This window comes from Anabrus simplex, chromosome 6, assembly GCF_040414725.1.
Source record: "Anabrus simplex isolate iqAnaSimp1 chromosome 6, ASM4041472v1, whole genome shotgun sequence".
Lineage (NCBI taxonomy): Eukaryota > Metazoa > Arthropoda > Insecta > Orthoptera > Tettigoniidae > Anabrus > Anabrus simplex.
Window position 1 is genome coordinate 292,292,116 of NC_090270.1, and position 26,377 is coordinate 292,318,492.

Sequence of the window (26,377 nt, forward strand, 5' to 3'; positions counted from 1 at the left end):
TCCGACCCTGTCGAGAATCTAACCCGGGACCCCTGTGACCAAAGGCCAGCCCGATAACCATTTAGCCATGGAGCGGGACACTCAGACGGTAGAGCTTGGGCCTTCTGACTCCAGATTGGCGGCTTCGACTCCGGCTCAGTCCGGTGGTATTTGAAAGTGCTCAGATACCTCAGTCTCGGGTCAGTATATTTAGCGGCACTCATGCGCGATATTTCGAGCCTCTTTAGTTTAATAAAACTTGCTGAATAATAAATGTTGCTTAGTTATAATTAGTAGTAGTAGTAGTAGTAGTAAGTGCTGTTAACATTGTTCTTTCTTTCTTTCTCAATCTGCTTACACTCCGGGGTTGGTTTTTCCCTCGGACTCAGCGAGGGATCCACCTCCACCGCCTCAAGGACAGTGTCCTGGAGCGTGAAACATTGGGTTGGAGGATACAACTGGGGAGGATAATCAGTACCTCGCCCAGGCGGCCTTACCTGCTCTGCTGAACAGGGGCCTTAGTGGGGATGGGAAGATTGGAAAGGAAAGACAAGGAAGAGGGAAGGAAGGGCCGTGGCCTTAAGTTAGGTACCATCCCGGCATTTTGCCTGGAGGAGAAGTGGGAAACCACGGTAAAACCACTCCCAGGATGGCTGAGGTGGGAATCGAACCCACCTCTACTCAGCTGACCTCCCGAGGCTGCGTGGACCCCGTTCCAGGCCTAGTACCACTTTTCAAATTTTGTGGCAGAGCTGAGAATCGAACCCGGGCCTCTGGGGGTGGCAGCTAATCACACTAACCACTACACCACAGAGGCGGACTAATATTGTTATTATTTGAATATATTATATAATCTGTAATTGGAGAATTAATAACTCTGTTGATGATAAATAAACAAATCAAATCAAATCATAAAACTGGGAGAAATCTCCTGTGCTTAGTCATCTCCATTATATCTAACGTAATCATTTGGCTTTTCAATCGGTAAATACGTCATACATTTTCAGTTTAATTGGGTGAGTGGTCAGTTCACACAACGTAAAAGTGCTCGTTAGTTGCAAATAAAACCATAAAAATAAATGCATTATTTAAATATAATTGATTGGTACTGAAATTAAAAACATTAAAGAATATGAGGGGTCTGCCTCTGTGGTGTAGTGGTTAGTGTGATTAGCTGCCACCCCCGGAGGCCGGGTTTCGATTCCAGGCTCTGCCACGAAATTTTAAAAGTGGCATGAGGGCTGGAACTTGGTCTACTCAGCCTCGGGAGGTTAACTGAGTAGAGGTGGGTTCCATTCCCACCTCAGCCATCCTGGAAGTGGTTTTCCGTGGTTTCCCACTTCTCCTCCAGGCAAATGCCGGGATGGTACGTAACTTAAGGCCACGGCCGCTTCCTTCCCTCTTCCTTGTGTATCCCTTCCAATCTTCCCACCCCCCTGCAAGGACCCTGCTCAGCATAGAAGGTGAGGCAGCCTGGGCGAGGTACTGGTCATCCTCCCCAGTTGTATCCCCGACCCGATGTCTCACGCTCTAGGACACTGCCCTTGAGGCGGTAGAGGCGGGATCCTTCGCTGAGTCCGAGGGAAAACCAACCCTGGAGGGTAAGCAGATTAAGAAAGAAAAAAAGAAAGAATGTGAGGGATTAAATCATGATCAGCACCTAGAACAGAAGTATGTATACGAGGAGGGCCATTTCAAAAAGGAATCTACCACATTTTTTACAAAACCTTCTTTCTACACGTTTGCTGTTCATATAGTGCATAAAGTCCCTTTAACGCATGTATTAGAACTTAATTCAACCTGTTCCCGTGCTGTTATTCTGTCTAGGTTAAAGCAAATGTACGAAGATGACAGTAACGTCATAACAGTCGGTGGGCACAGAAGTTATCGGGCAACAATGGACATGACAAGATTCTCCCTGAGGTGGTAGACCGCATACTGCACAAACACCTGGCAATCTGCAGAGCATTGACAAGAGATTATAGGCAACAAACGTGTAACCGTGAGGAGAATGACACATGAGGGGACTTGTGGAAACAAGTGTGTGCAGAATACTGGAACACCTGCGGCTAAAACAGATTTGCTTCTGGTGATTTTTGAGAAATTTGATGGGATGGACAACATTACCATAACCAATCTACACCCCTATTTGGCATCGTCTGTTTATTTTTGGTAAATTTAATTAGCTTCTTCGCGGAAAGAGGTTCTAATGTAACGGCTTACTCATCACTGCTGCTATGGTACCTGCTCTTCACGTTACAGTCAGAACGTGACATGTACCTTTCGTAACACTTTACCAAAACGTCATACTTTTAAAAATCAAACATCAAATTTCATTATGGATAAAATAATTTATGGTTCTACAATGTGAGTCCGACTCGTTGGCTGAATGGTCAGCGTACTGGCCTTCGGCTCAGAGGGTCCCGGGTTCAATTCCCGGCCGGGTCGGGGATTTTAATCGCTTCTAATTAATTCTTCTGGCTCGGGGACTGGGTGTTTGTGTCCGTCCCAACACTCTCCTCTTCATATTCAGACAACACACTACACTACCAACCACCACAGAAACACGCAATAGTGATCACATCCCTCCATATAGGATTGGCGTCAGGAAGGGCATCCGGCTGTAAAACAGGGCCAGATCCACATGTGCGACGCAGTTCGCACCCGCGACCCCACAGGTGTGGGAAAAAGCGGTAGGAAAAGAAGAAAAGATGGTTCTACAATGTGAATTACTTCCATGGAAACAACTTCAGAATGGGTGTAACCCCCAAATTCATACCAACTTCAAAAGAGGTTTAGAAACTCATCTACAAAGGTCCAAATGGAGATGCGATGATAGAGCCCGATGTAATGTATGCTCACTGCATCTGAAGGTAGATCACTTGGTTTGACAGGAATGTAACAGGTTCGTACAAAGAAGAAGAACTGAAACAAGAAATTAAGAGAACAGTTGCCAGCTCTATTGAATCTACTGTACATCGACCACCGTACAAAATCAATTTCTGGCACATCCGGCGAAACAAATCTAAAACTTTCTAAAGAAAGGAAACTTTAAAGAGAACCGTACGACATGTCAGAAGACATAACTTAGCCCCTGAACCAAGTTCTATAGAATCAATTGAAGATCTCTGTCAAAAGTATAAAGAAGGGACTATAAATGCAATTTTATAGCGTAAACTGTCCTGTACAAAGATCGCACTTCCCCCTTGTCTTCGTAGTAACAAAAAGAAAGGATAAAGAAATACATACCGAAATACTTTGCGTTTTTAAGCAGGAGGTTTTTGACAACCCTTGAACATGTCTCCAACCTAATTATATATCAAGCGAATAATAAATTTTGCCTAGAGGAGAAGTGGGAAACCACGGAAAACCACTTCCAGGATGGCTGAGGTGGGAATCGCACCCACCTCTACTCAGTTGACCTCCCAAGGTTGAGTGGACCCCGTTCCAGCCCTCGTACCACTTTTTAAGTTTTGTGCCGGAGCCAGGAATCGAACCCGGGCCCCTGGGGGTGGCAGCTAACCTCACTAACCACTACACCACAGAGGCAAGATTAAGTACGTACTAACAATAATTGACAATCTTCGCAAAGCAAACCAAAATAACTTAAATACTTTGGAGGTCTTACAAAACAGGGCTATCAGATTTATGTATGGATTCCATCAACTATATCCTCGACATAAAATGTACTCTGAAACCAATATATTACCACGTAAGCAATTAATCTAATTAAACGTATCCCTTGTTATTCACAAAGTCTTGCATAATGAAATGTTCACCAACTCTAAATTTCCTAAAGTCACTGAAATCCATTTATGCAGGATGGTCAGAAACAACGTGGACAGACTGTATATGCGTTAAAGCGTTGGTCATATTGAAAGGTAATTTGAAAACATTACGTCGATATCTCGCACCGCTGTCATTTTATCAGCTGCGGAAGTTAGCCAATCAGATCGCTTCACGAGCGAATTCAAATGGTCTTTACAAGGCAGTGTTGCTAAATCTGCATGTGGCTTGGACGGCTTGAGAGCCACGTCGGGAAATGAGCATCAAACACTAACACACCGTCAGTTTCAGCCAATGCCACCGTAGCGTGCTTGCTATGGGCCGAGCCTATCAGCAGGGAGGTCCTTGTTCAAGTCCCTCCCCTGGAGAAGTGTTTATTTCTACTATTGGCGTTCTCAAGCCACTTGCAGATTTAGAAACACCGCCCCGCAAAGCTCATCTGAAGTCGCCCGGCTCAGTTCAGGGATGTGTGACAGTGCTCAAACACGCCAGCCTCGTGTAGGTAGATTTACTAGCACGTAAAGCAGTTCAAAGCAGTTAGATGTACGCAAAACCAATAACATTACTACCGTTAAGTATTTTGTTTCTACGATCCCAAGGGTTCCAACCGCATCTGCAGTCCCAGGATCTCACCAAGAAGTGGTCCGGCTCCATGGCTAAATGGTTAGCGTGCTGGCCTTTGCTCACAGGGCTCCCGGGTTCGATTCCTGCCAGGGCCTAGAATTTTAGCTACCATTGGTTAATTTCCCTGGCACGGGAGCTGGGTGTATGTGTTGCCTTAATCATCATTTCATCCTCATCACTACGCGCAGGTCGCCTACGGGAGTCAAATCAAAAGACCTGCACCTGGCGAGCCGAACCCGTTCCAGGATCTCCCGGCACTAAAAGCCATACGCCATTTCATTACCAAGAAGTGTAACCACTACAAAGTTTATTCTTCAGGTCTTCCAGTGATATAAAAATGCATGTTGTGAACATCGAGTTATATGTAGATGTTCTTTTATACCATCAGGAGGCGTGAATAAGGACGAGGTCTAAGAGAGAGGGATTCATGTTATCAGGGGATGGATATCAACTAAGGTATCGCGACAACAGGGCAAAGTGGTCACGTAGTCATATGGTGTGGAAACATGGACTCTCAAGAACATATCAGTGAAACGCTTGGAAGCCTTTGAAATGTGGATCCACCGTAGGATGCTCAGGATTTCGTGGGTTGCACGACTAACGAACCAAGAAGTACTCAGAAGGGCAAAAGAAAGTCGGGAACTCGTTCAAACAATAAAACTCCGGAAGATCTCTTACCTTGGCCACATCCTTAGAAATGACCGTTACCTCATCTTACAGCGGATTGTACAAGGCAAAATACAGGGTCGAAGAGGTGTCGGAAGGAGGCGAACATCATGGCTTGGAAACATCAAAGAATGGACTGGAATTCACAGTGTTGAAAGACTTTTCCACCTAGCTAGAGATCGTTCTGCATTCGCCACAGTGATCGCCAACGTTAGGGGGACCTGATACGGTACTATGAAGAAGAAGAAGTCATAGGACATGTTTCCGGGACTGGTCAAGCAACCTCACAAACAACTTAATCTTCTGTTTACATGAGTTTCAACGTGAAAAAGCCTCTTCACAAGTTAATATGTACACGTGTGCACAGAAATGATGTCCCGATATAAACAAAGCAAGGCGTTCCCCCACCTCCTCGATGAACGCGTTGCTGCAGGTAGACAGGCCGCCACAAGACTGTTGTGATTGAAATGAGCACAGTGGGGGATGTATAGCAATACACACACTGTGCCTTCAGTACTACCTGTTCACTTTCCTCCCCTCCTTTTCAGTACTGGAGTGGCCTTCAACACTATCCCATCACTCCCTCCCCTCCTTTTCAGTACTAGAGTTGGGCAGTGTTGAGTGTTTATGTCGGGACACCCTTTCTGTGCTTGCGTGTACATAACTTTATAAAGAGTACAGTCCTTTATAAAGAGTCACAGTGATTTCAACCTGGAGAGGTCATCTTCCGAGAAACGTTAGTTTGAAGACGACTAGTCAAAAAAATGAAATGAAATGACTTTTAGTACAGGGAGTGTCCCAGGACAAGTTTGGCTCGCCAGATGCAGGTCTTTTGATTTGACGCACGTAGGAGGCCTGTACGTCGTGATGAGGATGAAATGATGATGAAGATGACACATAAACCCTGCCCCCGTTCCAGCGATATCAACCAATTATGGTTACAATTCCCGACCCTGCCGGGAGTAGAACCAGGGACTCCTGTGATCAAAGGTCAGCGCGCTAACCATTTAGCTATGGATCCGGACATTACTAGTCATAAATATCTTAATCTAGTGTACATTGATCTTGACTCATAAAGGATCACTTGAGTACCGGGAAAAACAAAATATAGCCTGGCACCAGATTTGTGGTGGCATTCCTAGTGAACATCTCAGAACTGATACGTAGTCTCCTCGTTAACTGGGTATGTTACCTCAGAGGTTAGAGAGGTTATGAATATTAGGGAATATAATTCCATTACTACCATTATTATTATTATTATTATTATTATTATTATTATTATTATTATTATTATTATGATTACTATTACCATCATCATCTTGAGGATAATTTCAATATCGCGCACATATTAACTCTCTACCTCTACCGAACTCCCTGTGGAGAAGCATAACGAACTCTTTATTGTGTTACAGAGAGAATGTAAACCTGATTCCTGTGGCAGACCCCAAGATTGGCAGCTCCTTCTGCAAATACAGTCTGTTCGCATGGGGAAGTCCCCTGGTGCTGCTAGCGGCAGCGGTGGTGCTGCAGCTACGTCAGAAGGGCGGTCGACTCCTGGACACTGCAAGCCTTGCTCGCACCAACTGCTGGTAAGTTACTCCTCAATGAATATACGTATATTCAATCCTCAGCCCTACGGCCAGTTGAATCCTCAACAGTTATGCGATCAGCTGTCATAGAGCACTGAAGAGGCGCACTAGGGAAATGAGGAGTGAGGTAGTTTCCCATTGCTTTCCTCACCGAGCCAGCAGTTGCTATTACCTACCGGTCTGCCAAGCCCACTGAAATGCATGCACCAACCGCCCCTATGAGTAACATTTTCACACCATTAATAGCAGGGACTGGCTGCGCAAGGAATGGCATTACTAGCATTGCTCATACCTCAGTCACTTCCATATTGTCAAAGCCAGAGACAGATCAATGAAAGTAACAAAATTGCTCTAGCCTACACCAGATGACATAGTGCACTGTAAATACCACGTCCCGCCTGCAAAGGCAGACTCATCAATATGAGTCTGGAAATTCCCCTGCGTGAAGACACTGTCCATAAATACTGACCTGCAACACATTTATTTCTTATCATTTAGACTTTCACGGCCCGTGTAAGTATTCATGAGTTGTATTTTTGGGCTTATGCCGTGTAAATAATTATAAACACACTCAACGTTTCAAAAGGAACCTTGCCTTTCTTCATCAGGAGACAAAAGAGAAAAGAAACGACGTATTGATGGTTGCTAGGAGAAAGCAACAAGGAAGCTTCAAATGGTGCCCAAAGATGTAAAGGGGGCGCCATTTTAGCCCAATGCTAGAGACAATGAATAGTAACAGCAAAGCATTACTCTCTAATGGTTCTGATTATAGGCAGCTATGATTCACTGAGGTTGTAACCTGTATCGCGGTTGAAATTATCTGGATGTTTACGTATTTCAACCGCCCCCCTGATAATTATTGGGCGATATTGCTTTATACGGGCAAGATCATCCACTTCTTGGAACAAGACATCATGACCAGGTGTTAGGGCATGATCAGCAACAGCTGATTTATCAGGTTGGTTGAATCTGATACATCTGGTATGTTCTTTGATGCGAGTACACACCGTTCTCGAAGTCTGCCCAATATAAGCATTGCCACAAGTACAGGGAACTCTGTAGATACCAGGTTGTTGTAATTTAGGCAAACTATGCTTAGTTGATCGCAGGAGTTGCCTAATCTTAACTGATGTTCCAAAAACAGTTCGTACATGGTACCTACGTAAGATTTTAGCAATACGATCCGTCGTGTTATGTATGTAAGGTAGGTAAGCAGTTACTTTTACATCTTTTTTCTTAACAGACGTCCGATTATGTGCAGATTTCAGAACCCTTGAGATCAAAGCTTTGCTGTAACCGTTGCTCTCAAAGGTGCATTGTCTCTAACATTGGGCTAAAATGGCGCCCCCTTTACATCTTTGGGCACCATTTGAAGCTTCCTTGTTGCTTTCTCCTAGCAACCATCAATACGTCGTTTCTTTTCTCTTTTGTCTCCTGATGAAGAAAGGCAAGGTTCCTTTTAAAACTTCGAGTGTGTTTATAATTATTTACACGGCATAAGCCCAAAAATACAACTCATGAACATTTATTTCTTCTTCGTTTACGCTTACGATGGACCACGTGGTTCTTAACTCTGGTGAGCTCTTTTCTTCCTCCTAGCCCAGTATTCCTTCATTCTAGCGCTATGGATGTGTTTTCTTTCTTAAGTCCATTTCAATCCTACTCCTGGATGCAGTTGTTAGTGACTGGAGAGAGTCAGATGTTTTGACTAACTACGGTGTTGTAGTGTCTAAGTTTAAGATTCAAGGAGAGGGATTTAGACTTGTATACGTTCTTACAAAGACGATAAGCTCTTTCTAATTTAGTGCATCTACTCTTCATTGCATTAACATTCATTCATTAACATTTGAGGTTATCCATTCTCCAAGATATTTGAATGATTTAGCCTTGTGTATTATTTTGTCCCCCAAAGAAATGAAGTTCGGTGCTTCTCTGATGTTGGTCAGAAATTCTGTTTTATTGACAGCGATCTTCAGCCCTACTTTAGATGCTATGCATTCTAGGGAGGATAGCTGGTACGTAGCTTCTTCCATACTTGAAGCTAAGAATGTGAGATCATCTGCAAAGGCTAAGCAAGTGGCTGTTAACTTGCCTTTCTTGTAGCCGATATTAATCCAGAGTTATCAGCTAGTGTGTTCGTCCATTCCCGAATGACTTTCCCCGGCAGACAGTTAAACAGGATGGGGGACAAACCATCTCCTGGCCTAACACCTATTTTGATCTCGAAGCTTTTTGATAATACCCCTCTGAATTTGACTTTGGACATGGTGTTCGTTAGAGTAACCTTCACAAGATTCAAAGTCTTCTTATCCAGTCCCATTTCAGTTAAAGTCTCAAAGAGGGGCTGTCTGTCTACCGAGTCGTAAGCCTTCTGGAAGTCAACGAAAATTGCTACATAGGGTGAGGTGCTGAGGTTTTTGTAGTAAAGATAGTTTTGAGGTTCATAATCTGCTCTGTGCATGACCTTAACTTCCTGAATCCAGCTTGGTACTCTCCTATGCAGGAGTCTAATTGTGCCTCCAATTTTTCAGCAGTGTTTTGGAGAAGATTTTGTAAGTCACTGATAGGAGAGAGACCCCTCTATAGTTGTTAGGGTCTAACTTGTCTCCTTTCTTGTGCAACGGATGGATGATAACTGAAGTCCAATCCCTTGTTAGTGTTTCTGTTGTCCAGATGTCAGATATGATACTGTGGATACTGTGCTGAGGTTTTTGTAGGTAAAGATAGCTTTGAGGTTCAGAATCTGCTCTGTGCATGACCTTGACTTCCTAAATCCAGCTTGGTACTCTCCTGTGCAGGAGTCTAATTGTGCCTCCACTTTTTTAAGCAGTGCTTTGGAGAAGATTTTGTAAGTCACTGATAGGAGAGAGACCCCCTCTATAGTTGTTAGGGTCTAACTTGTCTCTTTTCTTGTGCAGCGGGTGGATGATAACCGAAGTCCAATCCCTTGTTAGTGTTTCTGTTGTCCAGATGTCAGTTATGATTCTGTGGATACTGTCAATTGACTCTTCATCTGCATGTTTCCATAATTCTGCAATGATTCCACCTTCGCTTGCTGCTCTGTTAGATTTCGGTTCAGAGATGATCTGTTTGATTTCTTCTTTGGTAGGAGGAAGGAAGTCAGGGTTAATAACATACTTGGTTTGAAATTGTAGTTTTTCCTCTGATCCTTCTGCATTGAGGAGGTCATCAAAATATTTTGCAAGGGCTGTACTACAATCTTCATTGTTCATTTTCAGTTCTCCGTCTGGTCCTCGTAGGTGAAGTGTAGGGACTGAGTAAGCGTTCGTCTGAGATTTTAGAGTTTTGTACAAGTTACTGGTGTTGTTCCTTTGAAAGTCTTTCTCTGCCTGATCTATGATGTTGTTATATTGCCTCTTAACATTTCTGATGGTGTTGGCCGTGTTCTTTCTGACTGTTAGGAAGGCTGTATGATTTTCCGTGTTTTTTGTTGCAGTTCCATTTCACCCATGCCTGTCTTCTCTCCTCTGTTGCCTTATCACATGTTGGTGTCCACCATGGGTGCTTAATCCTTCTGGTTGCAAGGATGGTTTCTGTTGCAGCAATCCGTCTTATTCTGATTATTGCTTAGGACCTTAGTAAAGTTGTTGTTCTCTTTCAACTGGGCTGGATTAAATTTTGGGATTATGGACCTGATGTACTTGTTACCTCTGCACTTTGTGAGTAAGATGATTTTAATACAATTATTACGATTAAGTATTGTCCGACTCAATGGCTGAATGGTGAGCGTCGAGGCATTTACTTCAGAGGTTCCCTGGTTCAATTCCCGATTGGTTGGGCATTTTAATCGCGTGTGAATAATTTTTATGACTCGGGGACTGGGTGTTTGTGTCTGTCCTCACTCTCTCCTCTTCAAATTCAGACAACACACAACACTACCACCCACTAAAAAAACACGCAATAGTAATTACATCGCTCTACATAGGGTGGGCATCAGAGCCGTGAAACAGCGCCAAATCCACAAGTGCAACACTTTATGTAAATTCTTTTTAAGAATTATATTGACCGACGTTATATTTCAAGACGGAACCGAAAATTAAATTAAATTAAATCTGAATGTCGTTAATTGTTTTCAGTCAATCACTATAATTACTGATCTGCATTTTGGGCAGTCGCCCAGGTGGAAGATTCCCTATCAGTTGTTTTACTAGCCTTTTCTTAAATGATTGAAAACAAATTGGAAATTTATTGAATATCCACTTTGGTAAGTTATTCGAATCCCTAACTTCCCTTCTTATAAAAGAATGTTTGCCCCAATTTGACCTCTTGATTTCCAGCTTTACATTCGTCTTATGATCTTTCCTACTTTTAAAGACACCACTCAAACTTATTCGTCTGCTGATGTCATTCCACGCTATCTCTCCACTGACGGCTTGGAACATATCACCTGTACCATTTATTTACAATCATATATATGTGATTACCCCAATGAAGATATTTCCTTATATTAACACCTAGGTATTTACAATGATCCCCAAAAGGAATTTTCACCCCATCAACTTAATAATTAAAACTGAGTGCATTTTTCCTAATTGTGAAACTTACAACCTAACTTTTAACCCCCTTCATCATCATACCGTTGCCTACTGTCCATCTCACAACATTACCGGGGTCATTTTGCAGTTGCTCACAATCTTGTAACTTATTACTGTGTATGGAATAACATCATCTGCAAAAATCCTTATCTCTGATTCCACTACTTTTCTCATATCATCGATATATATAACAAAATATAAAGGTATTGAGGAATTCCCCTCTTAATTATTACAGGGTCAGATAAAGCTCCGCCTACTCTAACTCTCTGAAATCTATTTTGTAAAAATATAGCAACCCATTCAGTCAATCTTTTGTCCAGTCCAATTGCACTCATTTTTTCCAGTAGTCTCCCATGATCCACCCTATCAAATGCTTTAGACAGGTCAATCGCAATACAGACCATTTGACCTCCTGAATCCAAGATATCTGCTACACCTTGCAGGAATTCTACAAGTTGAGCTTCAGTGGAATAACCCTACCTAAAACCGAAATGCCTTTTATAGAACCAGTTAGTAATTTCGCAAACATGTCTAATATGATCAGAAAGAATGCCTTCTCAAAGCTTACATACAATGCATGTCAAACCTACTGGCTTGTAATTTCCAGCTTTATGTCTATCACCCTTTCCTTTATACACAGGGGCTACTATAGCAACTCTCCATTCATCTGACATAGCTCCTTCGACTAAACAATAAAACTACTTCAGATACGGTACTACATCCCAACCCATTGTATTTAGTATATCCCCAGAAATCTTATCAATTACAGCTGCTTTCCTAGTTTTCAACTTTTGTATCTTATTGTAAATGTCATTGTTATCATATGTAAATTTTAATATTTCTTTAGCATTAATCTGCTCCACTATCTGGACATTATCCTTGTAACTAACAATCTTTTCATACTGATGACTTTGAGGATCCTCACATACACACTCCCCTTGTTCGTTAATTATTCCTGGAATGTCCTTCTCAGAACCTGTTTCTGCCGTAAAATACCTATACATACTATTCCATTTTTCTCTAAAATTTGTATGACTGCCAATTGTGCTTGCCACCATGTTATCCTTAGCTGCCTTCTTGGCTAGATTACTAGACTTACTAGTAAGTTCCTTCAATTTCTCCATACTTCCACAGCCATTTCCAAATCTATTTCTTTTCAGTCTGCACCTCCTTCTTAGTCTCTTTATTTTGGTATTATAATAAGGTGGGTCTTTACAATTCCTCACCACTTTTAAAGGTATAAACCTGTTTTGACTTTCCTCAACAATTGCTTTAAACCCATTCCAGAGTCTGTTAACATTTTTTTAACCGTTTTCCACCGATCATAGTTACTTTTTAGAAACTGCCTCATGCCTGCTTTATCAGCCATATGGTACTGCCTAATAGTCCTACCTTTAAGACCTTCCTTTCTATCACATTTACACTGAGTGACAGAGCAAATGCAACACCAAGAAGGAGTGGTCAGAACTTTATGCCAATTGCAGGGTAGACTGACGTCACTGAGGTATGCTCATGATGTGAAATGCGCCGCTGTGCTGCGCACGTAGCAAACGATAAATGGGACACGGCGTTGGCGAATGGCCCACTTCGTACCGTGATTTCTCAGCCGACAGTCATTGTAGAACGTGTTGTCGTGTGCCACAGGACACGTGTATAGCTAAGAATGCCAGGCCGCCGTCAACGGAGGCATTTCCAGCAGACAGACGACTTTACGAGGGGTATGGTGATCGGGCTGAGAAGGGCAGGTTGGTCGCTTCGTCAAATCGCAGCCGATACCCATAGGGATGTGTCCACGGTGCAGCGCCTGTGGCGAAGATGGTTGGCGCAGGGACATGTGGCACGTGCGAGGGGTCCAGGCGCAGCCCGAGTGACGTCAGCACGCGAGGATCGGCGCATCCGCCGCCAAGCGGTGGCAGCCCCGCACGCCACGTCAACCGCCATTCTTCAGCATGTGCAAGACACCCTGGCTGTTCCAATATCGACCAGAACAATTTCCCGTCGATTGGTTGAAGGAGGACTGCACTCCCGGCGTCCGCTCAGAAGACTACCATTGACTCCACAGCATAGACGTGCACGCCTGGCATGGTGCCGGGCTAGAGCGACTTGGATGAGGGAATGGCGGAACGTCGTGTTCTCCGATGAGTCACGCTTCTGTTCTGTCAGTGATAGTCACCGCAGACGAGTGTGGCGTCGGCGTGGAGAAAGGTCAAATCCGGCAGTAACTGTGGAGCGCCCTACCGCTAGACAACGCGGCATCATGGTTTGGGGCGCTATTGCGTATGATTCCACGTCACCTCTAGTGCGTATTCAAGGCACGTTAAATGCCCACCGCTGCGTGCAGCATGTGCTGCGGCCGGTGGCACTCCCGTACCTTCAGGGGCTGCCCAATGCTCTGTTTCAGCAGGATAATGACCGCCCACACACTGCTCGCATCTCCCAACAGGCTCTACGAGGCGTACAGATGCTTCCGTGGCCAGCGTACTCTCCGGATCTCTCACCAATCGAACACGTGTGGGATCTCATTGGACGCCGTTTGCAAACTCTGCCCCAGCCTCGTACGGACGACCAACTGTGGCAAATGGTTGACAGAGAATGGAGAACCATCCCTCAGGACACCATCCGCACTCTTATTGACTCTGTACCTCGACGTGTTTCTGCGTGCATCGCCGCTCGCGGTGGTCCTACATCCTACTGAGTCGATGCCGTGCGCATTGTGTAACCTGCATATCGGTTTGAAATAAACATCAATTATGCTTCCGTGCCGACTCTGTTTTTCCCCAACTTTCATCCCTTTCGAACCACTCCTCCTTGGTGTTGCATTGTCACTGTCAGTCAGTGTATTTTTAACTACGACAAAAACAGCTTCATGATCACTAATACCATCTATTACTTATTTACTCTATAGAGCTAATCTGGTTTTACCAGCACCACATCCAGGATATTTTTCCCTCTAGTTGGTTCCATCACTTTCTGAATCAGCTGTCCTTCCCATATTAACTTATTTGCCATTTGTTGGTCATGCTTCCTGTCGTTCTCATTTCCTTCCCAATTGACATCTGGTAAATTCAGATCTCCTGCCACAATCACATTCCTTTCCATGTCATTTCCCACATAGCTGATTATCTTATCAAATAATTCTGAATCCGTGTCAGCGCTACCCTTTCCCGGTCTGTACACTCCAAAGATATCAAGTTGATTATTATCTTTAGAAATGAGCCTCACACCTAGAATTTCATGTACTATTTCGTAGCTTACAAATTCTTCTTTCACCAGAATGAGTACTCCCCCTCCCACCATTCCTATCCTATCTCTATGATACACACTCCAGTTCCGTGAGAAAATTTCTGCATCCGTTATATCATTTATCAGCCATGATTGAATTCCTATTACAATATCTGGTAAATATATATATTTATCTATTAAATTTCTTAATTCTATTCCTTCCTTTACAATACTTCTACAGTTCAACACTAACATTTTTATGTCATCTCTATTTGACTTCCATATCCATCTACCATTATCACAGACCACCCCGTTTCCCTGAATGTACCCTCCTATAACCATTCTAAACAAATTTCCTAAATTATACGTACCATTGCAGTTTGTTTGAAAGCCATCTGAACGCAGATCCATACTTCCTACCCACCCATTAGGATCTAGAAATCTCACTTCCATTTTCCCTCATACCCATTCCATAGTCTCGTTTAAATCCCCAGTCACCTTTCAGCCAGTATCCCTCCTACACAGAATTCCACTGATAAAATTTCCGCTTCCTTAAACTTCACCCGTACTGCATTTATCAGTTCCCACACATCCCCCACTATGTTGGTCCTTATATCTGCTTGCCTTACGTTGTTGGTACCAACGTGAAACTCTACCACCTTCTCGATTCCCTCCTCTTTCTCTTCTACTTTCCTCAACAACTGCTTCAACCTAATTCCTGACCCTGGTTCCCTTTCCTCCACACACTTGTCCCACATGTCCAACAATGGTATCTCCCATGACTAGAGCCTGAACCCTACCCAGCTCATTTGATCCCCGCCTGTCCTGGTCAGCTCTATCTTTGCTGATAGGTGCAGAAGCTACTTCTTCATCACTTTTCTCCCTCGAATGACCCTGTTACGCCTGCCTTTTCATATCCTCTATTCTACATTTCCCTTTCCTACCTTTTCCCTTCCTCCTAGTTCCACACATCTCAGCAATAGTTCCTGTCCCTCATCTTCCCTCTGTTGTTCTGCCTGGAGTGACTCGTACCGATTTCGCACAGACACCTGTCCTGGATTCTGATCCTGAATAGAGCCCTTAGCCTGCAATCTCCTTCCCCTGAGGACATTAGACCACCTGCCTTCTACAACTCCCCCCTTTCCCTTTCCTCCCTCTTGTACACCTACTGTAACCTGTACATTGTTTGAGGGAGTCCTGTCTTCTGTGAGAATCCTAATTATCTCCCTCAAACTCTCCAACTCCTCCCTCATACCCCTCAATGCCTCGCCACACCCACAGTTTCCACACTTGCACTCCTTATCCATTCTTTACGGAAAAAATGAAAATGAAAAATAAAATAACTTGTTTGCAAAAAATAAATGAATGGAGGGATATACTGTCTGGGATAGTACTCAAAGGTCACACGACAATTTATATACGGTAATTTATATATGACTGCACTACAATACTACTTAGTCGTACTTTACGTTTATCCTACAGCACCTAACAGGATAAAAACTGCTGTTAATTACTGAATACCGAAAGGAATACACGAGAACTACACAAATCCGAAATGCAATTAAGCCTGTCCTAATTACAACAGAATTTTAGTAAGAATTTCTACGCATACCTCTACTACACCGGTACTACACAAATATTTTACAATAATAATAAAATAAGCGCACTAAATTCTAATAAGATATTACTCGTATATTACTGTACAGTACACTACAGTAATTTTTAAACTACGTAGAAACGTATCCTAATATACGCTACCATTACTTGCTTCTATTGTATTTGTTAGCGTGATGTGTTCGATATAAATGAAGGTGTATATTAAGACGAACACAATCACCCAGCCCCCGAGCCAAAATAAATAACCAAACAGGGCTAATAGCCGGTAATAGAACTCGGAACAATCTGAACCGGAGATCACTAGGTTGATGATCAACAAAGAAGACGGAGGCTCCTGATACACTATAACTGATGAAATGTTTCTGAATTAACTGTCAAATGTTTTTTCAGTCAAGTATATTTTTTGTGTTATCTGAAGCCATCTCTTTTCACTTTCGACTCAGTTTATAAGTGTTAGGATCTTCAGTCTGTTCAAACTAATTGTGAATAAATAAATGTATAAGCTATCTGAAAAATAAAACATATGATAACAGAATAACACCTGAAAAAGTTGTGTCTCCTTTATTTTTATAACCATGTGCATGTATTTGTATTTGTTAACCAGCTGTAGCATCCGTCTTTGACGGGACAATTATATAGCAGATGCAAAGTTATCCAACTCCCCAGCTTTTTTAATTTCGTGTAGCTATTTCTAGCCGAGTGCAGCCTTTGTAAGGCAGACCCTCCGATGTGGGTGGGCGGCATCTGCCATGTGTAGGTAACTGCGTGTTATTGTGGTGGAGGATAGTGTTATGTGTGGCGTGTGAGTTGAAGGGATGTTTGGGGGACAGCACAAACACCCAGTCCCCGGGCCATTGGAATTAACCAATGGAAGTTAAAATCACCGACCCGGCCGGGAATCGAACCCGGGACCCTTTCAACCGAAGGCCAGTACGCTGACCATTCAGCCAACGAGTCGGACAACTCCCCAGCTACTTTGCGCCAATATTCAGGCAGGCTGTTTTATAACAACGGTCAATGTAATGTTATTGTTGATCAGTTTCATGAGATTCACATTTAGTTTCCTTCCGACTCTGGGATGTGAGAACATGCAACCTTCCTTCTTTCTCTTGTCTTATCCTTCAAGTGATCGTTCTGTTACGATATTTCTCATTTTTAATAATCATCTTCACAATTTTGCTTGTCGATAGGACCAATGACCACGTGGTTTTACATTTTAAGATAATCATGACAAAAACCATCGCCAGTTAACACGATTAAACCATATTTCCATGTTAGCAAAGCTCATAATTGATATATATCAAGGAACAAAAGTATAAATTCATTAATTATATTATCATAGGGTCCACCTCTGTGGTGTAGTGGTTATTGTGATTAGCTGCCACCCCCCGGAGGCCCGGGTTCGATTCCCGGCTATGCCATGAAATTTGAAAAGTGGTACGAGGGCTGGAACGGGGCCCGCTCAGCCTTGGGAGGTCAAATGAGTAGAGGTGGGTTCGATTCCCACCTCAGCCATCCTGGAAGTGGTTTTTCATGATTTCCCACTCTTCCTCCATGCAAATACCGGGGTGTTACCTAACTTAAGGCCACGACCGCTTCCTTCCCTCTTCCTTGTCTATCCCTTCCAATCTTCCCATCCCCCCGCAAGGCCCTGTTCAGCAATGCAGGTGAGGCCGCCTAGGCGAGGTACTGGTCGTCCTCCCCAGTTGTATCCTCCGACCGAGAGTCTGAAGCTCCAGGACACTGCCCTTGAGGCGGTAGAGGTAGGATCCCTCGCTGAGTCCGACGGAAAAACTGAACCTGGAGGGTAAACAGATAAAGAAGAAGAAGAAGATATTGTCGTAGAGGGTATGGTTAAACGGTATAAGAGATAAATGACTGGAACCTGTATTCTCTATGACATAATTATATAATACTTTTCGATAGGACTAATAACATACGTGAAAATGAAAATGAAAACCTACAACCAGTTTTTCAGACAATGATCGGGTCAGGGATGAAATGAATGAAGCTCCCATCTTGCGCGGAGGATAGGAATTGTGCCGGCTCCGAAGCCTGTCGCACTCCTCTGGGGCAATTATTAATGACTGACAGATGAAATTAAATGATAGTCAAGAGTGTTGCCGGAATGAAAGATGACAGGGAAAACCGGAGTACCCGGAGGAAAATCTGTCCAGCCTCCGCTTTGTCCCGTAAAAATCTCACAAGGAGTGACCGGGATGTGACCACGGAACCCAGCGGTGAGAGGCCGGCATCTGCCGTCTGAGCCACAGAGGCTTCAAATAACATAGGTACCGGTGTTTAAAAGATTAAATTTTAGGCACCTTCCCCTAAACTACCATTTCATCCAGCGCGAATAAAATCTACCTTCAGTCTAGAATGTAGTACCTAATTCCCGGACGTTACATACTGTTTTTCATTAAATTCTCTTCACCCACTTTCTCGTGATTTGGTGTTGATATGGACTTAGCAACAAAAATAGAAATTCGTGAACATCTCTGTTATCATAACCGGTACGGAAAAATACATAAGACATAAATGATAAGAAACTTAATTTCGTATAACTTTAGTTGTATAGTATTTATCGATAGGACCACTTATAAATATTTTATAATTAAAATTTAGGCATTCCCCTAAACTGCCATTTCACTTAGCGCGAGTTAAATTATTTATAGCCTAGATTTTGTGCCTCGTTTCCCAACATTACATACCGATTTTCATTAAATTCTCTCCAGTCATGTTGTCCGGATGTCCGTACATACGTACAGACAGATAGACAGACAGACAGAGATGGCGGAAAATTAAAAGTACATTTCCTTGTTAAACGAACGATGGAGAAATACCATTCTTTATACATTCTGAGCAACGAACAGACAGAACTCCTATTTTATATACAGTATTCAAATTTTTATTCAGGTATAATTCTGTTACCATATGTTTTCCTTTTCAGGTAGATTATAAATGTATTGCTCAAAATTAGTTTCGGCAGACTGAAGAATCTAACAGTTACAAATTCACTCAAGTAGGCGTACTACATTAAAACTATTTTTTACACTACAACTTTGTTCATGATGAGATATTATAATAATTTTAGTTTCAAATAAACACGCGTCCGCCTCTGTGGTGTAGTGGTTAGTGTGATTAGCTGCCACCCCCGGAGCCCGGGTTCGATTCACGGCTCTGCCACGAAATTTGAAAATTGATACGAGGGCTGGAACGGGGTCCACTCAGCCTCGGGAGGTCAAATAAGTAGAGGAGGGTTTGATTCCCACCTCAGCCATCCTGGAAGTGGTTTTCCGTGGTTTCCCACTTCTCCTCCAGGCAAATGCCGGGATTGTACCTAACTTAAGGCCACGGCCGCTTCCTTCCCTCTTCCTTGTCTATCCCTTCCAATCTTCCCATCCCCCGCCAAGGCCCCTGTTCAGCATAGCAGGTGAGGCCACCGGGGCGAGGTACTGGTCATCCTCCCAGTTGTATCCCCGGTCCGGAGTCTGAAGCTCCAGGACACTGCACTTGAGGCGGTAGAGGTGGTATCCCTCGCTGAGTCCGAGGGAAAAACCAACCCTGGAGGGTAAGCTGATTAAGAAAGAAAGAAAGAAAGAAAGAATAAACACGCACGTGAGAAATGAATTGGTAAAAATATGGGACCATGCCTGTACGTGAATGTACTTTTATGCTTTTTTATTAACGTCAAAGCTATTATTTGTGGCCCTAGTACCAGCAATAAACACTTTCATATCCCACATAATTGTGTATCTGATTAAGTTAAATATATTTAGCTACACAGAAAGGACAAATAAGAATAATTATACTGAGAAGTAACTCTCCAATCTTGGAGGGAATCCATTCCATTCTGTATCTACAGTACAAAAGAGAATGTGGTTACGGGTTTCACCATTTCTAAATCATGTTGTGAAAATCAGTGCTAATAATAATAAATAATAATTAATAATAATGTGCGCCTCTATGGTGTAGTGGTTACACCCGGAGACGAGGGTTCGATTACCGGCTCTGCCACGAAATTTGAAAAATGGTACGAGGGCTGGAACTTCTCACTTCCCCTCCAAATAAATAACGGGAGGGCACCCAACTTCAGGTCACGGCCGATGTTCCCATCCACCCATAAGGCCCTTGTTCAGCACAGCATGGGAAGTTGCCTGGGTAATGTTTTGGTCCTTCTCCCTAGTTGTATTCCGCGACCCAATGTCTCACGCGCCAGGATACTTCGCTTGAGGCGGGAAGGGTGGGATGCCTCCCTGAGTCCGAGGGAAAACCAACCATGGAGGGTAAACGGATTATGAAAAAATAAAGTAATAATAATGGGAAACCATGGAAAGATTGGAAGATTCAAGAAGTTTAAATACCTGGGTGAAGTATTCCAAGAGGATGGGCTAGAACAAGGGCGACCAATATTCGCATCCGAATATTAGAGCAAGGGTTCCAATTGACTATAAACATCTAATGACATTCACCTTCTTTTATAAAAAGAAAATGCTGTCAACTGAAGAGACTCTAACGACATTATACTTGCCAATTAATTAATTGAACATCAATCACACATTAATTATTCATCGAGCTTTAAATACCTGAAAGTATCGTCAGAAATAATCAAATCGTCACCATAATCCAATAATCACCATAAATTAAGAATTTGCTCAGTGATTACCAGATGGAATAATTCTGTCATTTTGGGATTGTGTTTTAAACTGGACCTGCACTAGTGGTCATCCTAATCCCTATGCTATCACTATACAACGAGCATTGCAGGTCAGTTATGTATGTTTAATGAAACAACACAAAATCACACTCATCAACTACGGCCAAATATAAACAAATCATGAAGAAAAACACTTGAATAAATCATGCAACAAGATCTGGCAAAAAATTACACATAAATACACTAACGACAGTATACTACTGTACAAGCACTGAGTTTCCACGCTTTTTATTTACAGTACGAGTAATCCCAATTGAGAAATCAGCTCATCCGAGATTCGATGCGACGGTGAAATGATGCATGTATCAATGCTGACGGAGGGTATTTTGAACATTTTATGTAGGAAGGAGTTACATGTGGTATGCTGGTGCGTTCATTTCCTGTGTGTTCCCCATGATCAATATCAAAATCAGTTCTAATGTCGAAATAAGGCGTTTCCGGACCCATGTCCCTATAACATAATTATATTCTTGCTCTACGTGCAAGGAATGAGTCCTGAAAGTTTTGTCGTACTTTATTGTGACACCATGTATATAGTTTCAATGCATACAGTATAGGCTAAATATACAGCTTCTCTTTTAATGGGACCGTGTGTAAAATATGAAGCAATTCAGAGGAAAATGTGCATCCGGGTCCCTCAAAAGTCCATATGATGCCTACAGGGTTATTTTTACTTACATGTACAGTCACTCATAAAACATTGAGTGCATGGTATTCTATAAATTCCTCCTAGGCACACTTTTCTCAGTATCCACAGGATTCATATCTCCATGGGAGATGAATTAGATTGTTTTTAAATTACAACTAACAAGGGAAGGGTGCGAACCGGTGAATCACGTATCTTACGTAAACATTGCACACGCGTTAACTGAGCTAAAAATAATACAACGGCCAAAACATTTATTTCGGCAATTAATTCATGTGACCTACAGAAAGCGACAAATTTCTCATGTTTGAATTGGCGCGCTTTGCTACGCGGGACTGCGGCGCGTGCTGGGTTCACTGCGCCACTGATCTTCTTCTCTGTTCCGTTAGTAATTGCGTAGCATGTTGTGAAAATGATGTAGTGGCATTAAGAGAAGTAATTTAAATCGTGCATTGGTTGTGGGTCAATAAAGACATTAGAATAAGATTGTTAGAGTGAAAATAAAGGTTAATCTGTATAACAAGGGACGTTATACAGGAAGCAAGTGACTCCTTAAAGCGATTCTACATCAACCACGCCTTACGAAGCTTAATATCACATGCTCCATAATTTCCTTCCAATGCAAAAATAACTTTGCCTATGATATTACCATTATACAACAACGACTTATTCCATACAGCGACTATAAGCGTATGTCAGTGTGGCTTCAAATCAGTTGCTGGACAGTGCGAGCTGCAGGTAGGGTATGGAGTAGTGCCTCCGTAGCCGAGCGCGCAAATTCAAACATACGAAATTTAACACGTTCTGTAGGTCGCACGAGTTAATTTCCGAAAGAAGTATTTTGGCCATTGTGTTATTCTTGGCTCATTTAACGTGTGTGAAAAATTTACGTAAGATTGGTGATTCCCGGTACGCACTCTTCCTTTGTAAGACTGATAAAATATAAAACGCGAGAAACATAAAATACAGTGTAATTATTCTCTTACGGGACTGTACAATATTTTCAGGGTACACATTACCAATTGTATTAGATTGGGTATTGTCTTTAAAACATTGTGACCACTTGTTCTATTGTCAACAGGTTTCTGGACCACGACGCATACATGTACGCCTTCATTCTGCCCGTGCTCTGCCTGCTGCTGTTCGATGTCGTCTATCTGGCCAAGAGCGCCGTGGTGATTCGGTACACGGTCAGCATGCAGGTGGATAAGCGCGTTCGGGATAAGATGCGTCGTAAGCGGAGACTTCAGCTGTGTCTTTTCGTCAAGGTAACGCTTCTGATTGGTGGAGTGGCAGCCCTCGGAGCTCTGGCTAAACTAACCTCTCTGAATGCCTTCTGGGTGGCGTTCAATATCGGCCATGGTCTGCAAGGAATTGCAGTGGCACTCTGCGTTACCTGTAACTGTCAAGTTCTTAAGATCTACACACGATCTCTCCGTAGAAGGCGTTGTGCTCAGTATGGCAGCGCTGGCGGAGTAAAACAGTGCTCGGATTTGTCGAAATCTACCAGTCTTCAACTGCTCACATGGGAACCAGCGCCAGATGCCGTCTAAAAATCAGGCCAAATGGATGAATTAGAAAGAAGTCTACGAGACTGAAGTAGCTATGAAGAATACGCCCTCTTCATCATCACGTTAAGCTGGATGTCTCTACTGGCAACAAATATTTCCTGACAAGATGAAGTACAACTTTTAATAGAGCAACTATTTTCAGGATTTTGACGTCATAAATGGACTTAAATTACACAACTTTGAACTCCCTAAATACAGTATGTCTACATCAATCGACGTCTCGTTGTAGCTAACCGTCTATTTCATCCCTTTTAAACCGTAGCGTATTACAGAAATAAATTTAGTTGAAGTATTCTCAAACCTGTTGTTTAATTGACAACTGTTTACTTAATTGACAAATGTTTCAAGATAAATAGCTGCACATGTGATACAGGGATCATCAAAATAATACAAGATTTTATCGAGTAATGAATATTTATCTTGTTTACTATTCATTTGCAGTTAATTACTCTCCAATTCGTGGTATTCCATTATGAAAGAGCATACAATACAAAAATATCCTTAAACTACACCACAAAATTCACCGAGGAAATATTTACAGTAAGATTTACTTTGTCCAGTATTGCGATTTGTACAAATGGTTCCTAAATATTTTAAAGGATCCCATCAGTGCCTGAAGTACCGAAGCGAGCACAGATATCTCCAGTGAATCTGGGAATAATTTACCGTAGAAATTATGAAGTTCCGCGTAGAATGTCGTGGAGCTGTAATAATATTTAAGTTTCATAGAAACACCTATGAGAGTCTGCAATGGAATTTCAAACAAAAAATGTGTTCACTTCTTACGCACTACAAGATTGAGTTTCCAAAATCTGACGTAATACTTTTCAAGGTAAGTAAATTAGGGTTTATCAAGTTCAATGAAAGCATCTATAACACCTAAACAATTCCTTAAGATTTGGGAATCGAACATAAGAATTACATCACACTTATGTCAAATAATGTTACTGAACAGAATATATGATTATGGCACTGAAAAGATTGAAATTATAATTTTTATACAAATGGATACTTTTGTAAATTTGCAACATTACTTGGTCCTTCTAGTGTGGCATTATTTATTTTGTAATTTTTAAGTATATTGTGACGTTAGAACAAATTGCTGTACTCATACCTTGATCAGTAAAGAAGTACATAAATAAGTAATAAGTATGTACTTTGGAATGTTATGATTTGCTTAGTAACAAAGTGAAAATATGTTGTTCTAATATTCAATAGAAGTGACATGAAATGAGTTATTTTGTACTCTGAACTCTCAGTGAATCTTTACGTACACTGAACCATGCTGCTTGAATCACGTCTAAATATGATGATTTATATAAAAGCAGAAATCATTTTAGTCACGAAATGATATGTTTTTGTTGTGTACAAAGAAAAAGGCCTCCATGATTATGTGTCAAGTTAAAAATTATAGATTTCTGCAGGCAAACATGCCTACGTTTTAATCCTCGTTTCTAGAAAGATTTCTCTAAATGTTACTTCATGATAAATCAGTTGCGAATAATTTAAATTTGGCGATAATTTATATTTATTGTTAAAATATTATTTTGTAGTACTTTGTGCAAACCTCCATGATCATGCAAAATGTTGGTGAATAAATAGAAAAATCAGGACCAAGTATATTAAATATTGTGTGCCACACTTCTTTTGAATATATCATTTTTATCACTTTTATCTTTCTATAATTTCTTGCAACCATTAAATTCATCATCATTTTCTGCCACCGTGAGATATGGGATATCATATGTGCACAAACAGACCAAATGTTATATAACTGGTGTTTCTAGATTTATGCAATCTATAATCATTCCACATTCGGTTTTCTTATATTTAAAAATGTATGTAGCTTCTAACTGTACGTCGGAGTAAACTAAGTAAAGTATAAATCGTTTAAATATTTCCTAGGCTATTTTGATCAAGTTAATTTCTTTCCATATCATCAATCCCGCATTTCGTTCATTATTGCAACAGATGGCACCAAGTCTAACAAAAAAATAGTAAAATTTGTTCGTCTGAATATATATCTATTTTAATAACCTTTATACTGATTGCATTTACAAGCGTGAATACATTTGTATTATGAAAAACTATCTGGAGTATATTACTATAATCTTGAATATAAATACAGAATGTGTTATCCAGACAGCGTGTAATGAAATATTTTGAAAGTCCCTGGTGGTCTTTATATATAGAAAGAGATTACATATCTCGAACTACAGTATATGGTAATGGCAAACATGACCCTCCATACTTACTAAGTATTTTCGTAATACATCACATTATTGCAATAATGAGGATATGATGATGATGATGATGATGATGATTCGTGGTTATCGGTGCCATGTAATATATGTTTGATAACTTTTTCTCCATGTTACTGACCTATAGTGTTTCCCTTTGAAGTGTTAAACTAGAACGTAACTCCAAACATATTTGTTGATTTAAACTGTTTCCTGAAGAGGATGACAAAATCATCAAAATCATTTATCTTTTATTTTTATTTGTTAAACACAAGTTGTGTAAGAATTCGTGTGTTCATGCTTAAGAAACAAATGTTTTCCAGGAAACTTTCCCCGATATCTAAAGTGAAATTTACGAATATGGAAGAATCTGTGAGAAAGAGGAGATGATTATTGTTAATGAACCTTGAAAATGTCAGTGTTCCATGCAAAATAGTATAATATAGTTCGCGCACAAATATATAAGACAAACTATATGTCACAGTGTTTCACGAACATGTATGTGCGAATTACTATAGCAAAATGAATAATGTAACAACACAAAATATCTAGCAACGCACAAACGTATATGTAAACCCTCTAATGTATACGGTACTATATAAATTAACGAAGCAGGTATTTGTAAAATATATTTGTATACACCTCTGCTAATTATATGAATCATACCACTAGAGAAATCAACTGTGAGTGTTTGACACATTTGCATCAGACAAACAAAAGTTGTTTGAAACTAACAAAATGTAACCACTATATGTCAGCACTGTGTACACATTCAAACAATGTATATTTTACACATCAACACTGTACGGAGAAAACTGATGAACTAAGTTTCAATAAATGTTATCTTACAATTTGTTTTAATATACTGAAAGCTAGCCATCCTCTGCAAATAATGTTTTCCTTCCTACTGTAGGTAAGTTTTCCGAAGCAGAACGTGAACTTCTTAGTCCATTAGAGTTTGGAGAAGAATTGGTCAAACAATAGGTTTTTACCGCAACTTTTATGATTACTCTGCCAATAACAGACATCTCTTTGTTATCGTATCTGCTGTATCTGAAGAGGCCTAGACGCTCTCTCTGCTCCCTTGGGGCACAACTGCAAAACTTACACTAAAGATTTCATACTACCTTTATCCCTTTACATTAAAGTCTGTGTGAACAATCC

At 41.4% G+C, this 26,377-nt stretch overlaps 1 protein-coding gene across 1 annotated transcript in view; it reads left to right on the forward strand.

Moving 5' to 3' along the window:
- Nucleotides 1–23,015, forward strand: part of LOC136875988 (probable G-protein coupled receptor Mth-like 3) — a 230,227-nt gene extending 207,212 nt beyond the window's left edge. Inside the window, exons 6-7 of the mRNA XM_068228290.1 lie at nt 6,468–6,644; nt 22,484–23,015. Coding sequence (XP_068084391.1) covers nt 6,468–6,644; nt 22,484–22,955 — 649 coding nt within the window. The 3' untranslated portion in view covers nt 22,956–23,015. The remainder of the gene's footprint in view (nt 1–6,467; nt 6,645–22,483) is intronic.
- The last annotated feature ends 3,362 nt before the right edge of the window (nt 23,016–26,377 follow it).